We start from the raw sequence: 13,883 nt of genomic DNA on the forward strand, positions 1-13,883 counted from the left end.
TATACTTACACACTCACAAAAAGAGAAAAAAGAACAAACTATATATATATATATATATCTATATATTTAAAAAAAGGAGGAAGAGAACAACTAAATCAATAAAGAAATCTACCAATGATAATAAACTATAGATACTAAATTAAGATAAACATAAAGTCAGGAACAAATTAGATGCAGAAAGCAAACCCCAAGTCTACAGTTGCTCCCAAAGTCCACCACCTCAATTTTGGGATTATACGTTGTCTATACAGGTATTCCAGAGATGCAGGGTACATCAAGTTGATTGTGGAGATTTAAACCACTGTTCCTGAGGCTGCTGGGAGAAACATCCATTTCTCTTCTTTGTTCACACAGCTCCTGGTGTTCAGCTTTGGATTTGGCCCTGCCTCTGCATGTAGGTCGCCTGAGGATATCTGTTCTTCGCTCATATAGGACGGGGTTAAAGTAGTAGCTGATTAGGGGGCTCTGGCTCACTCAAGCTGGGGGGAGGGAGGAGTACATAATGCGGGGCTAGCCTGCAGCAGCAGAGGCCTGTGTGACATTGCAACAGCCTGAGGCACACCGTGTGTTCTCCCTGGGAAGTTGTCCCTGGATCACGGGACCCTGGCAGCGGTGGGCTGCACAGGCTCCTGGGAGTGGAGTTGTGGATAGTGACCTTTGCTTGCACACAGGCTTCTTGGTGGCTGCAGCAGCATTAGCATTTCATGCCCATCTCTGGTGTCTGCACTGATAGCCGTGGCTTGCGCCCATCTTTGTAGCTCCTTTAGGCAGTGCTCTGAATCCCCTCTCCTTGTGCCCCCCGAAACAATGTTCTCTTGCCTCTTAGGCAGTTCCAGACTTTTTCCTGTACTCCCATCGGTCTAGCTGTGGTGCACTAGCCCCCTTCAGGCTGTGTTTATGCAGCCAATCCCAGTCCTCTCCCTGGGATCTGACCTCCGAAGGCCTAGCCTCAGCTCCCAGCCCCCACCAGCTCCAGCAGGTGAGCAGACAAGCCTCTTGGGCTGGTGAGTGCTGGTCAGCACCCATCCTCTTTTCGGGAATCTCCCTGCTTTGCCCTCTGCACCCCTGTTGCTGTGCTCTCCTCTGAGGCTCCAAAACTTACCCCCCGGCACCCCCTGTCTCCACCAGTGAAGGGGTTTCCTAATGTGTGGAAACTGTTCCTCCTTCACAGCTCCCTCCAGCAGGTGCAGGTCCTGTCCCTATTCTTTTGTCTCTGATTTTTCTTTTTTCTTTTGCCCTACCCAGGTACGTGGGGAGTTTCTTGCCTTTTGGGAAGTCTGAGGTCTTCTGCCAGCGTTCAGTAGGTGTTCTGTAGGAGTTGTTCCACATGTAGATGTATTTCTGATGTATTTGTGGGGAGGAAGGTGATCTCCATGTGTTACTCCTCCACCATCTGAAGGTCTCCCCCCAAGGGCATATAAGTTAAGATGAGTTGGCAGTGGAATATGACTGCCAAAAACAAAAACTAATGTCATTTTAAGTTAGGGATGAAGAAGAAACAGATTGAGAGGGTGGAATGAGAGAAGTCATAGGAAGGTAATCATACCACTGCAGGGGAGCAGCATTCAATTCTGAGTCCTGTTTTCAGAGGAACATGGAGTAAAGGATACAGAGCCAGCGGGAAGTAGGCAGGGTAGAGAGATCCCTGAAAAGCAACACCATGAAGAATGGTAGAAGGAATCAGGGCTGTTTGTCCTGGAGAAGAGAAGACTCAGAAGACCTCTGAAGGCCTGTCACAGGGCAGAGGGAGCAGAAGGGGTCTATAGATCTTACTGTTAAGCATGCTTCGAACGCCCTCTAACTCCATCTGCATGGTAAAAGAGAATAGGGTGATATGGCAGTGGGTGTGAACTGATTGAACAGAGGTAGTTTCTGAGAGCCTCACCTCTCCTAGGAGTAAAGTGGGCATGAGTGTGAAGGCATTACAGTGGGCGTTACCAAATCAATCACAAAAGGCATGAATTAGCCCTGGGATTGCCATGGTAATAGGCAAGGAAGGTTGACTATTTATTTAACTCTGTTTCAAAACCCACAAGGGTTGATTTAAGTCTAGATCTAATGCATTGAGCTATTGGATTGGCCAAAATGTGCCTTCGGTTTTTAGGTAAAAATAAAAGACACATTTTTCATTTTCCCCAAGAACTTTATTGAACAATGTATTCACCCTTTTGTTCCACTACCACCTGCCATTTTTCAGGCAACTTCATAATTCTATCTTCCCAAATCTTTTTATCTTTTTGAGCAAAGAACTGTTCCAGGTGCCTCTTACAGTCTTTCAGGGAATTGAAATTTTTTCCATTAAGAGAATTTTGTAAAGACCAAAACAAATGGAAATCCAAAGGTGTAATGTCTGGTGAATTTGGCAGATGAATCAACTTCCCAGCCAAGCTGTAACAGGTTTTGCCTGGTCATCAAAGAAACAAGAGGTCTTGCATTATCCTGATAGAAGATTATGCGTTTTCTGTTGACTAATTCTGGACGCTTTTTGTCGAGTGCTGCTTTCAGTTGGTCTAACTAGGAGCAGTACTTGTTGGAATTAATCGTTTGGCTTTCTGGAAGGAGCTCATAATAGAGGACTCCCTTTTAATTCCACCATATACACAACATCACCTTCTTTGGATGAAGACCAGCCTTTGGTGTGCTTGGTGGTGGTTCATTTCACTTGCCCCACGATCTCTTCCATTCCACATTATTGTACAGTATCCACTTTTCATTGCCTGTCACAATTTGTTTTAAAAATGGAACGTTTTCATTATGTTTAAGTAGAGAATCACAAGCAGAAATATGGTCAAGAAGGTTTTTTTCACTTAACTTATGTGGAACCCAAACATCAAAGCGATTAACATAACCAAGCTAGTGCAAATGATTTTCAGTGCTTGATTTGTATATTTTGAGTATGTCGGTTATCTCCCACATGGTATAACGTTGATTATTCTCAATTAATGTCTCGATTTGATCGCTATTAACTTCAACTGGTCCACCTGACCATGGAGCATCATCCAGCAAGAAATCTCTAGCACAAAATTTCGCAAACCATTTTTGACACGTTCGATCAGTCACAGCACCTTTTCCATACACTGCAAAAATCTTTTTTTGTGTGTTTCAGTTGCGTTTTTACCTTTCTTGGAATAATAAAGCATAATATGCCGAAAATGTTGCTTTTTTTTCCCCCATCTTCAATATTAAAATGGCCACACAAAAATTCACCAATTTTGATGTCTTTTTTAAAATGCACACTGATATGACAGTTGTCACATACAATCTAACAAAATTGTTTCAAATGATGTTAAAGACAACTAAGTGCTACTACAGCCATCTTATGGATAAAACGAATGAACCTTTTGCCCAAACCAATAGAATTAGTGCCTTGATATGGGATACAAATTGACCCCATGACCTCCAGGGAAGATTCCAAAGACCGCAGGGAAATAAGATGGATCAAAGAACCTCTGGATCACCTAGGGTTTGAAAAACCCTTTAGGGAAAGGCCCTTGCAAGTCTGGAACTCAGTGTCTCCATCTCTAAAATGCATATATCAGAAAAGATTTCCAGGGCCCCATTCAGCTCTGACTCTCTACAGATATCATGTACTGTTTTGCCTGGAAGCCTAAGACCTGACAGGAGACCTGATAAACGTCTTGAAAATAATTTTAATAAAATTAGGGAATGGTGACCATGGTTGTCCTGTTCACAGCTGTATCTCTAGAGTTTAACATAGTACCTGGCATATAGTTGCTGCTCAATAGATATATGTTGAATAACTGCAAAATGACTAGCTCTTCTCATGGTAATGATGACAAAAGGTAAGTTAGAAGCAGAATGCTTAAATTGTTAGTTTTCTTTTCTTCTTTTGTCCAGGATGTCTTTTTTTCAAATTAAACAAAACCATTAAAAAATAAGAGGATGACAGGAAGAAGACTATTTGCAACTTGGAAAACTGACAAGGGATTAATATCTGGAATATACAAGGAACTCCTATAAATCAGCAAGAACAATATGAGAAACTATGGGAAAATGGGCAAAGGATGGGAACAGGGTCTTGAATGTCCAGGTGGATGGATAGGTAGGGCCTAGAGCAGCCAGAAATCCCTGGGCTGGTCACTTCAGGCCAATGAGCTGCCTCATCCTTTTACTTTAGTATGGTATACAAATATTACTGTTTTATACAATGTATTATTTTCTATGTATACACCAAGATGTAAAGACCATTGGAAATCATCAGGATAGGCAATTAACAGAAAGAAAAAAACAGTAAGTTTGAAAACTCCAGGCTTAAACATATCAAATGCAAATGTCTTGAAGCTATAGCATGATAAACTCTATTAGACCTAGGAAGAATTTCTTGATGGTGAAGGGTATAAGACACTAATATGAATGACTGAGGAAAGCTAGTTCCAGCTTTTCTGGAGGCATTTGAGGACAGAATTTATTTCACAGACATCAGATGACTGAGATGATCTTCCTCAGAGAGGCAGATGAGGCAACTTTATAAGGCATATTTAGCTTTGCTTGCCCTGTGTCTAGTCTCCCTGATCATAATATGATTTCTAAGATTACAAGAGGTAATACCACCAATCACTGGTCAAGGTGACCTAGAACTAAGCCAGTACTCTTTTATCCCACCATCTGGATTTAGAAAGAAGAATGTCATCTTTTCAGAGAACTCATTAAAAAATATATTTTCTTTTACTGGCTTCACTGAATAACTTTGATAAAAATAACTCTATTTCCTACTCCCTCATTTGTAAAATGAAGGTATTGTAACTTAAACGTTTGTGAGGCACTTTCTGCTCCCAGGAGTAATTAATAAATGAATGAATGAATGAATGAATAAAGAAATAAATAAATATTTTCTAATAGATAGTGACTTTTTTCTATACTGAATGCAGTATTAAGTGATCTCCCTTAACCTACAGAAAGAGTAGATTATGCCTTGTTAACACATTCATGCCTGAGTAAGACATGCCTCCATGGGTATCAAGGAGGAAATGGCAAAACATGTAGAAGTAACATGGATCACTACCACAGCGTTCTCTAGTGAGAGCATACCTAGATCTCACAGAATCAGAGAAAGTAAGAGCCAGACGACACTTAAAGAGCAACTCTACCAACCTGCTAATTTTAGAGTTGGGGAACAAGGTCCAGGATGGAAAAGATTCACCTGATGTTCCTCAGTCAGTTTGTGACTAAGGTGGGACCTGAACCTGGGACTCCCAATTCTGGTTTTGATATTCTTCTTATAAATCATATTGTTCCTCATAGCTTTTGGTTTAGGTGACACAACCCTGAGCTAAAATACTGTTTTCTGGACCATCTAGACACAGCTTTCTCTACTCTTCTTTTGCTCTAGCTAAACGTTCCTTTGACATCTGTGGTTGAAGGATGGGACAAAGAGATACTTCCCATTCCCATTTAAACCCTTAGCTTCAGCATCAAGAATAATAAAGAGATATGGAACTCGCAGATCACCAACAAAAGCTTTGCTTAGGTTGGCTGGATTAGGCAATTCCTCAAAGCAGGGTCATAGCACTCCCTCTTTTGGAAAGATAAATACTTGCATTGCTGTTCTGAGCCCATGCCCTGTAGGAAGAGGCCAAGATGTTTGGGAGTTGGGAACAAAATCCTTCTAAGACTAAGACTCCCACTGGGCCAGTGCCTGGGAACTCTGGGAAAGTAATTTTGCCTCTTAGAGACTCAGTCTGTTGATCTAGAAAATAGGAATAACAATAACAACCTATTTCCTGTCTGAAAATCAAATGGCATAAGATGTGAATGTACTTTGCCAAAATAGTACATGCACGTGAGCACTTATATTTAATTCCAACTTTCAAAAGTACTTATTGAGCATCTACCATCTGCCAAGCACTGTGCTAGATGTTGAGGATGTATCAGTAAATCAATAAAAAACTCTTTCCCTCATGGAATTTACTTTCTAGTAGGGGAGAAGGGCAATAAACAAAACATAAAAGCAAAATATATAATAAGTCAGAAAGCAGTAAGTGCAATGGAGAAAAATAAAACAAGATAGTACATGGTTACAATTTTAAATAGAGTAGTCAGGGAAGGTCTCAAGGAGATGATATTTGAGTGAAGCTTTGAAGGAGGTGAGAAACGGAGCCACACAGACATCTGAGGGAAGAGTGCTTTAGGCAGAAGGGAAAGCCAGGGGAAAGGCTATGAGGGGGGAGTGTGTCAGGCCTTTTAAACGAACAGCAATTAGGCCATTGTGGCTAAAGTAGTGAGAGCATGTGGGAAAAGAGCAAGAGATGAAGTCACAGAGGTAAGGAGGGGTTGATCACACAGGGTTTTGTAAGTAATAATGAGAACTTTGGCTTTTACTCAGGAAGGAAATGTGAGCCATTGGAAAGTTTTAAGCAGAGGAGTGATATGAACGACTTAGGTATTGACATCATCCCTTGGCTGCTGGGTAAAGAACAGACTGTACTAACTTGTATTATAGACCCTATGACATTATAAGATAGCTATCATTTTAAAAAAAATTTTATTGGGGTATAGTTGATTTACAATGTTGTGTTAGTTTCAGGTGTACAGCAAAGTGAATCTGTTATACATATACATATATCCACTCTTTTTCAGCTTCTTTTCCCATATAGGCCATTACAGAGTACTGAGTAGAGTTCCCTGTGCTATACAGTAGGTCCTTATTAGTTATCTATTCTATTAGCAGTGTGTATGTGTCAATCCCAATCTTCCAATTTATCCATCCCCTGCCTTACCCTGCAGTAACCATAAATGTATTTTGTACACCTGTAACTCTATTTCTGTTTTGTAGATAAGTTCATTTGTGGCCTTTTTTTAAGATTCCACATACAAGTGATATCATATGATGTTTGTCTTTCTCTGTCTGACTTACTTCACTCAGTATGACAATCTCTAGGTCCATCCATGTTGCTGTGAATGGCATTATTTCTTTTTTATGGCTGAGTAATATTACATTTATATATGTACCACATCTTCTTTATCCATTCCTCTGTTGATGGACATTTAGGTTGCTTCCATGTCCTGCTATTATAAATAGTGTAAGATAGCTATCATTTTACAGCAGTGCTCCTCAAACTTTAATATGTATTGTAAGTCAAATGTGAACCTTGTTAAAATGTAGATTTGAACTCAGGTCTGGAGTGGAATTAAAGATTCTGCATTTCTAACCAGCTCCCAGGTGATTCAGATGCTGTTGGTCTAGGGCAGAATAGTTTGAGGGTAGGAGTTATGTCCAAGGCCCAGCACGGAGCAGAACTCCACTAAATGTTTGCGGAATGAATGACATATCAGTGGTTTGATGCCCAATGCCACGTAACACATTCGAGAGGGTAATTAAAAAATATATCAACTATTTGTATGGAGGTAGGAGGAAGAGAAAAAGATAAAAGAGAGACAATGATGGATAGGTGAATAGATGAAATGGGAAGGAAGGAAAGGAAAACTACCTTTTCCCAAATACAATATTAGATTTACTTCATTTCCTCAATAAAGTTAAGAGGTTGGTAAAATGAAGCCTACTGGACAAATCATAAAATCAAAGGTTAGAGGAGTTAAGAGGCACCTTCAAGGCCACAGGGTTAATTAGTGACTAAGATGTGAAAGCCAGCACTCCATGTCCACAGAGCCCTTGTTCTTTCTACCCTAACTTACTGCCTTGGGGAAGGGGGAGATAACCTTTAACCTTCCTGGAAGGGGTGAAAAAATGAATTTAGGTGAAGAAAGTTAAGGCCCAAAGTCCTTGGTCTTGATCTTTTCAGAGCTGCACTGTCCGATGTGGTTGCTATTAGTCACGTGTGGCTATTTAAATTAAAATGAAATAAAATTTAAAATTCCATTTCTCAGTCATACTAGCCACATCTCAAGTGCTCAACAGCCACAGATATCTGCCCAGTGGCTACTGTAATGGAGACTGCAGATACAGAACATTTTCATCACTGCAGGAAGTCCTATTAGGCAGCACTGCTCTAAAGAAACAAGAACTTTGAAAAATGTCAGAGTTATACCATTGATTACAGAGTGGGCCCTGGACCTAATCAGTAGGGCTGGAGGACAGAAAGTAGGACCTGATCTCTCATCTGGAAGAAAGGGGATAAAAATATTCAAGGTAGAGTTTTTTTCACTGGGTCAAGCATAACGCTATAGAGAGAGAGAGAGAGAGAGAGTGTGTGTGTGTGTGTGTGTGTGTGTGTGTGTGTGTGTGTGTGTGTGTGTGTGAGAGAGAGAGAGAGAGAGAGAGGGAGAGAAATCCTAAAAACATTCTTTTCTCTATCTCTCATTGGTTTTCTCATACTGTTTAGTAAAAGGTCCTTTGAAAATGCCAACTTGTCTCTGCTGGACTCAAGGCAGTGTGAGAAGAAAAAGGGTCTCATCCTCACTCAGGTCAGAAAGATGGAAGGGATGGAGTTAGACAATGTGGAGCCACAGTCCCTGGAGGGCAGAGTGGCATAGTGGAAGACAAGTATTACCAGGGATACTTGCAAAACATAGAGATTTCCGTGTTTTATCCCAGGCTGAGAATTCACAACTTTGCGTGGGGGGTGGGGTCAAAGAGGGCTGGAATCTGCATGTTTAGTAAGCTATCCCAGGGACTTTGGTGCACATTCAAGTTTGTAAACCACTAGCTTGGCAGGAAATGTGTTTTGCCGTAATAAAGTCAGGCCCTTACATGGGGTGGCAACAACTGGATCAGAAGACAAGAGGATAGGCATAGAGATTCCAGCAGAGGGGAGGGGACAAAGGGAGGCAGAGAGAGAGAGAGAGAGAGAGAGAGAGAGAGGGAATATGAATATGAAAGTTAGACAGACAGGTAGATAGCAAAAAGGGGAGAAATAAACAGAGAGACTGAGAAACCCCAAGGGAGGAGTCTCACCCACTGAACAGAATCTAGGAGGTCAGTCAAGCTGTGTTTCCTAATATCTTGGGATTTTCACAGGTACGGCCCAGGAAGGTTGTCATTTCTTCATGGAAGTGCCCTCTACCCCGCCCTGAGTGCCCTCACATGCACCATCATAGCTGGGCCTACCTCACAAATGTCCTTTAGGTGCTTGATATAATGACGCTCGGTGCTCATGATCTCATTGATGACGTTGGCTCGCATCTGGTCCCGGTTTTGGAGTGGCCGGCCCAGACAAAGGCAGTCTGAGTTGGGGTCCAGGTGCCCATTCTGAACGTCACTGGGCCCTTCCTCCACCCCATCCTCCTGGTTCACCCAGAGCTGTAGAGGCAGGCAGAAGAAGAATAAAAGGTCAGCTTCCTTCTTTGAGAAGTTTTCAGCCAAGTAGAAAAAGGACAAACTAAATTCTTCAGGTATTCAGAGAACCTTCAATCAGAGCCCTCTTAAACTGAATGCCTGGCCTGGCTCTAGGGTGACTTGCTGGTACTAGGCATGAGTCTATTCCTCTCTAGGCCTATGGTGACCTATCCATAAAATGGAGGGTGGAGAAGAGTAGGACTAAACCATCTCTAAGAGTCTTCCTGGCTAGGAAGGTTTCAGAGGAGAAAAGAGTTATGGCAAGCAGAACTCATTCATGCTGGAGCATATCTAGGCAACACAGCTGTGTCAAAAAAATATGTATTAAATTATACATCTTGGGAGGAGAGGCGTCCAAGATAGTGACACAGGAAGACCCTTAGCTCACCTCCTACCATAGACACACCAAATCTACACCTATATAGAGAGCAATTCTTGAGGGCTGATGGAACAGCCATTGCACATAAAAGGACCAGATAGAAATGGGTAGTAAAGATGGAGACATGGTATATGTGGGAAACACACCTCTGTAGTAGCAATTTGCATTAGGGATAGATATTGCTGAGGGGCATAGGCACAGACTCACCTACCTTGGGAAACAGGAAAAACATAAAACCCAGCAGGTTAAAGAGCAGACTCACAGACTTAGAAAACAAACTTATGGTTGCTGGGGGGAAGCGTTGGGGAGAGGGATAGATTGGGAGTTTGGGATTGACATGTACACAATGCTATATTTAAAATAGACAACCAACAAGGACCTACTGTGTAGCACAGGGAACTCTGCTCAATATTCTGTAATAACTTAAATGGGAAAATAATTTGAAAAAGAATAGATACATGTTTATGTATAACTCAATCACTTTGCTGTATACCTGAAACTAATGCAACATTGTTAATCAACTATACTCCAACATAAAATAAAAATTAAAAAAATAAAAATAAAATAAAGAGCACCTAGACTGCACAGTAAGGAAAATCCATTTACTAACACTAGAACTTCTGCCAAATGGGCAAATAACTGCTGGAACCTCCAGGGGCAGTGCAACTAAGGAACACAAACAAATCTTTCTGTGCAGCTGCACAAGCCACAGATTAAATCCCCGCGATCAGCTTGGTAAATCCTGCGTCTGTAGAATACCTGAATGGACAAGTGGTCCCACAACAGAGACTGGTCTAGCCTTCCTAGGAGTGGACAATGAGGGCAAGTAAATGTGGGAGTCGGGCCAGGTCAGAGTGTGAGCTGGCCCCACAGTGCCCACAGCAGGTCCAGAGACCCACCTATAGGTACTGGAGGGCCTCCAGGGGAGGTGGAGATTGGCTCTGGCTCACTGTGGGAGCAAGGACACTGACAGAGGAGGGCCAAGGAAAATATGCTTATTACTATTATACTTTTTTGTTTGTTTCATTTTGTTCAGTTGTTGGTGGTGTTGCATTTATTATTTTTTCTTTTATTTTTAATTTTAATTAAAAATTTTTAAAGATATATATTTATTTTTCTATTTCTAATTTACTTTTTTGTTGTGTTAGAGTTTTTTCTTGTTCTTTGTTTTCTTTTTATTTATTTTTTATTTTTTTGATTGTTTTATGTGTATATTTTATGCTTTTTTGCATTATTTGTTTGCTCTATATTTTTGTTTTATTTTTAATTTTTTGTTTAAGTTAGTCTAGTCCTTACTGACTGTTCTCATTTTTAAGTTCTTTTGTTTCTTTGTTCTATTGGGGTTTTTTTTCTTTTTTTCTTTATCTGTGTGTGTGTGTTGTATTGTTGTTGCTCTGCTGTAGGTTCGTGGTAGTTTTTGCTATTTTTTTAACGTCTTTATTGGAGTATAATTGCCTTAAAATGTTGTATTAGTTTCTACTGTATAACAAAGTGTATCAGCTATATGCATACATATATCCCCATATCCCCTCCCTCTTGCATCTCCCTCTGACACTCCCTAACCCACCACTCTAGGTGGTCACAATCACAGAGCAGATCTCCCTGTGCTATGTGGTGGCTTCCCAATAGCTATCAATTTTACATTTGGTAGCATATATATGTCAGTGCTACCCTCTCACTTCGTCCCAGCTTACCCTTCCCACTCCGTGTCCTCAAGTCCATTCTCTATGTCTGCGTCTTTATTCCTGTCCTGCCCCTAGGTTCATCAGAATCATTTTCTTCTAAATCCATATATATGTGTTAGCATATGGTATTTGGTTTTCTCTTTCTGACTCTGTATGACAGACTCTAGGTCCATCCACCTCACTACAAAAAACTCAATTTCGTTTCCTTTTATGGCTGAGTAATATTCCATTGTATATATGTGCCACATCTTCTTTATCCATTCATCTGTCAATGGACACTTAGGTTGCTTCCATGTCCTGGCTATTGTAAACAGAGCTGCAATGAACATTGTGGTATATGACTCTTTTTGAATTATGGTTTTCTCATGGTATATGCCCAGTAGTGGGATTGCTGGGTCATACGGTAGTTCTATTTTTAGTTTTTTAAGGAACCTCCATACTGTTCTGCATAGTGGCTGTATCAATTTACATTCCCACCAACAGTGCAAGAGGGTTCCCTTTTCTCCACACCCTCTCCAGCATTTAATGTTTGTGGATTTTTTGATGATGGCGATTCTGACTGGTGTGAGGTGATACCTCATTGTAGTTTTGATTTGTATTTCTCTAATGATTAGTGTTGTTGAGCATTCTTTCATGTGTTTGTTGGTAATCTGTATATCTTCTTTGGAGAAATGTCTATTAAGGTCGTCTGCCCATTTTGGATGGGGATGTTTTATTGATATTGAATGGCATGAGCTGCTTGTATATTTTAGAGATTAACCCTTTGTCAGTTGCTTCATTTGCAACTATTTTCTCCCATTCTAAGGGTTGTCTTTTTGTCTTGTTCATGGTTTCCTTTGCTGTGCAAAAGCTTTTAAGTTTCATTAGGTCCAATTTGTTTATTTTTGTTTCTATTTCCATTTCTCTAGGAGGTAGGGTGGGTCAAAGAATCTCTTGCTGTGACTTATGTCATAGAGTGTTCTGCCTATGTTTTCCTCTAAGAGTTTGATAGTGTCTGGCCTTACATTTAGATCTTTAATCCATTTTGAGTTTATTTCTGTGTATGGTGTTAGGAAGTGTTCTAATTTCATTCTTTTACATGTAGTTCTCCAGTTTTCCCAGGGCCAATTAATGAAGAGGCTGTCTTTTTTACATTGTATATTTTTGCCTCCTTTATCAAAGATAAGGTGACCATATGTGTGAGGGTTTATCTCTGGGCTTTCTATCCTGTTCCATTTATCTATATTTCTATTTTTTTGCCAGTACCATACTGTCTTGATTACCGTAGCTTTGTAGTATAGTCTGAAGTCAGGGAGCCTGGTTCCTCCAGCTCCATTTTTCTTTCTCAAGATTGCTTTGACTATTCGGGGTCTTTTGTATTACCATACAAACTGTAAAATTTTGGGTCCTAGTTCTGTGAAAAATGTCATTCGTAGTTTGATAGGGATTGCATTGAATCTGTAGATTGCTTTAGGTAGTACAGTCATTTTCACAATGTTGATTCTTCCAGTGCAAGAATATGGTATATCTCTCCATCTGTTTGTATCATCTTTAATTTCTTTCATCAGTTTCTTACAGTTTTCTTCATATACGTCATTTGTCTCTTTAGGTAGGTTTATTCCTAGGTATTTTATTCTTTTTGTTGCAGTGGTAATTTGGAGTGTTTCCTTAATTTCTCTTTCAGATTTTTTGTCGTTACTGTATAGGAATGCAAGAGACTTCTGTGCATTAATTTCATATCCTGCTACTTTACCAAATTCATTGATTAGCTCTAGTAGTTTTCTGGTAGCATCCTTAATATTCTCTATGTATAGTATCATGTCATCTGCAAACAGTGACAGTTTTACTTCTTCTTTTACGATTTGGATTCCTTTTATTCCTTTTTCTTCTCTGATGGTGGTGCCTAAAACTTCAAAAATTATGGTGAATAATAGCAGTGAGTGTGGGCAACCTTGTCTTGCTCCTGATCTTGGGGGAAATGGTTTCAGTTTGCCACCATTGAGAATGATGCTGGCTGTGGGTCTGTCATATATAGCCTTTATTATGTTGAGGAGGTTCCCTCTATGCCCACATTCTGGAGAGTTTTTATCATAAGTGCGTGTTGAATATTGTTGAAAGCTATTTCTACATTTATTGAGATTATCACATGGATTTATCTTTCAATTTGTTAATATGCTGAATCACAATGATTGATTTGCTTATATTGAAGAATCCTTGCATTCCTGGGATAAAAATCACTTGATCCTGCTAAGCGATCCTTTTAATGTGCTGTTGGATTCTGTTTGCTAGTATTTTGTTGAGGATTTCTGAATCTATGTTCATCAGTGATATTGGCCTATAGTTTTCTTTTTTTTGTGACATCTTTGTCTGGTTTTGGTATCAGGGTGATGGTGTCCTCATACAATGAGTTTAGGAGGGTTCCTCCCTCTGCTATATTTTACAAGAGTTTGAGAAGGATATGTGTTAGCTCTTCTCTAAATATTCGATAGAATTCACCTGTGAAGCCATCTGGTCCTGGGCTTTTGTTTGTTGGAAGATTTTTACTCACAGTTTCAATTTCAGTGCTTGTGATTGGTGTGTTCATATT

General features: G+C 40.2%; 1 protein-coding gene across 12 annotated transcripts in view; it reads right to left on the minus strand.

Annotated features, from left to right (window-relative positions):
• Positions 1–13,883, minus strand: part of ARHGEF9 (Cdc42 guanine nucleotide exchange factor 9) — a 228,719-nt gene that overhangs the window by 109,351 nt on the left and 105,485 nt on the right. For all 12 annotated transcript variants that reach the window (XM_059910557.1, XM_059910551.1, XM_059910560.1 and 9 more), the window contains one exon: positions 9,026–9,217. In XM_059910557.1, coding sequence (XP_059766540.1) covers positions 9,026–9,217 — 192 coding nt within the window. The remainder of the gene's footprint in view (positions 1–9,025; positions 9,218–13,883) is intronic.

Source organism: Balaenoptera ricei, chromosome X, assembly GCF_028023285.1.
Source record: "Balaenoptera ricei isolate mBalRic1 chromosome X, mBalRic1.hap2, whole genome shotgun sequence".
Taxonomy (NCBI): Eukaryota; Metazoa; Chordata; class Mammalia; order Artiodactyla; family Balaenopteridae; genus Balaenoptera; species Balaenoptera ricei.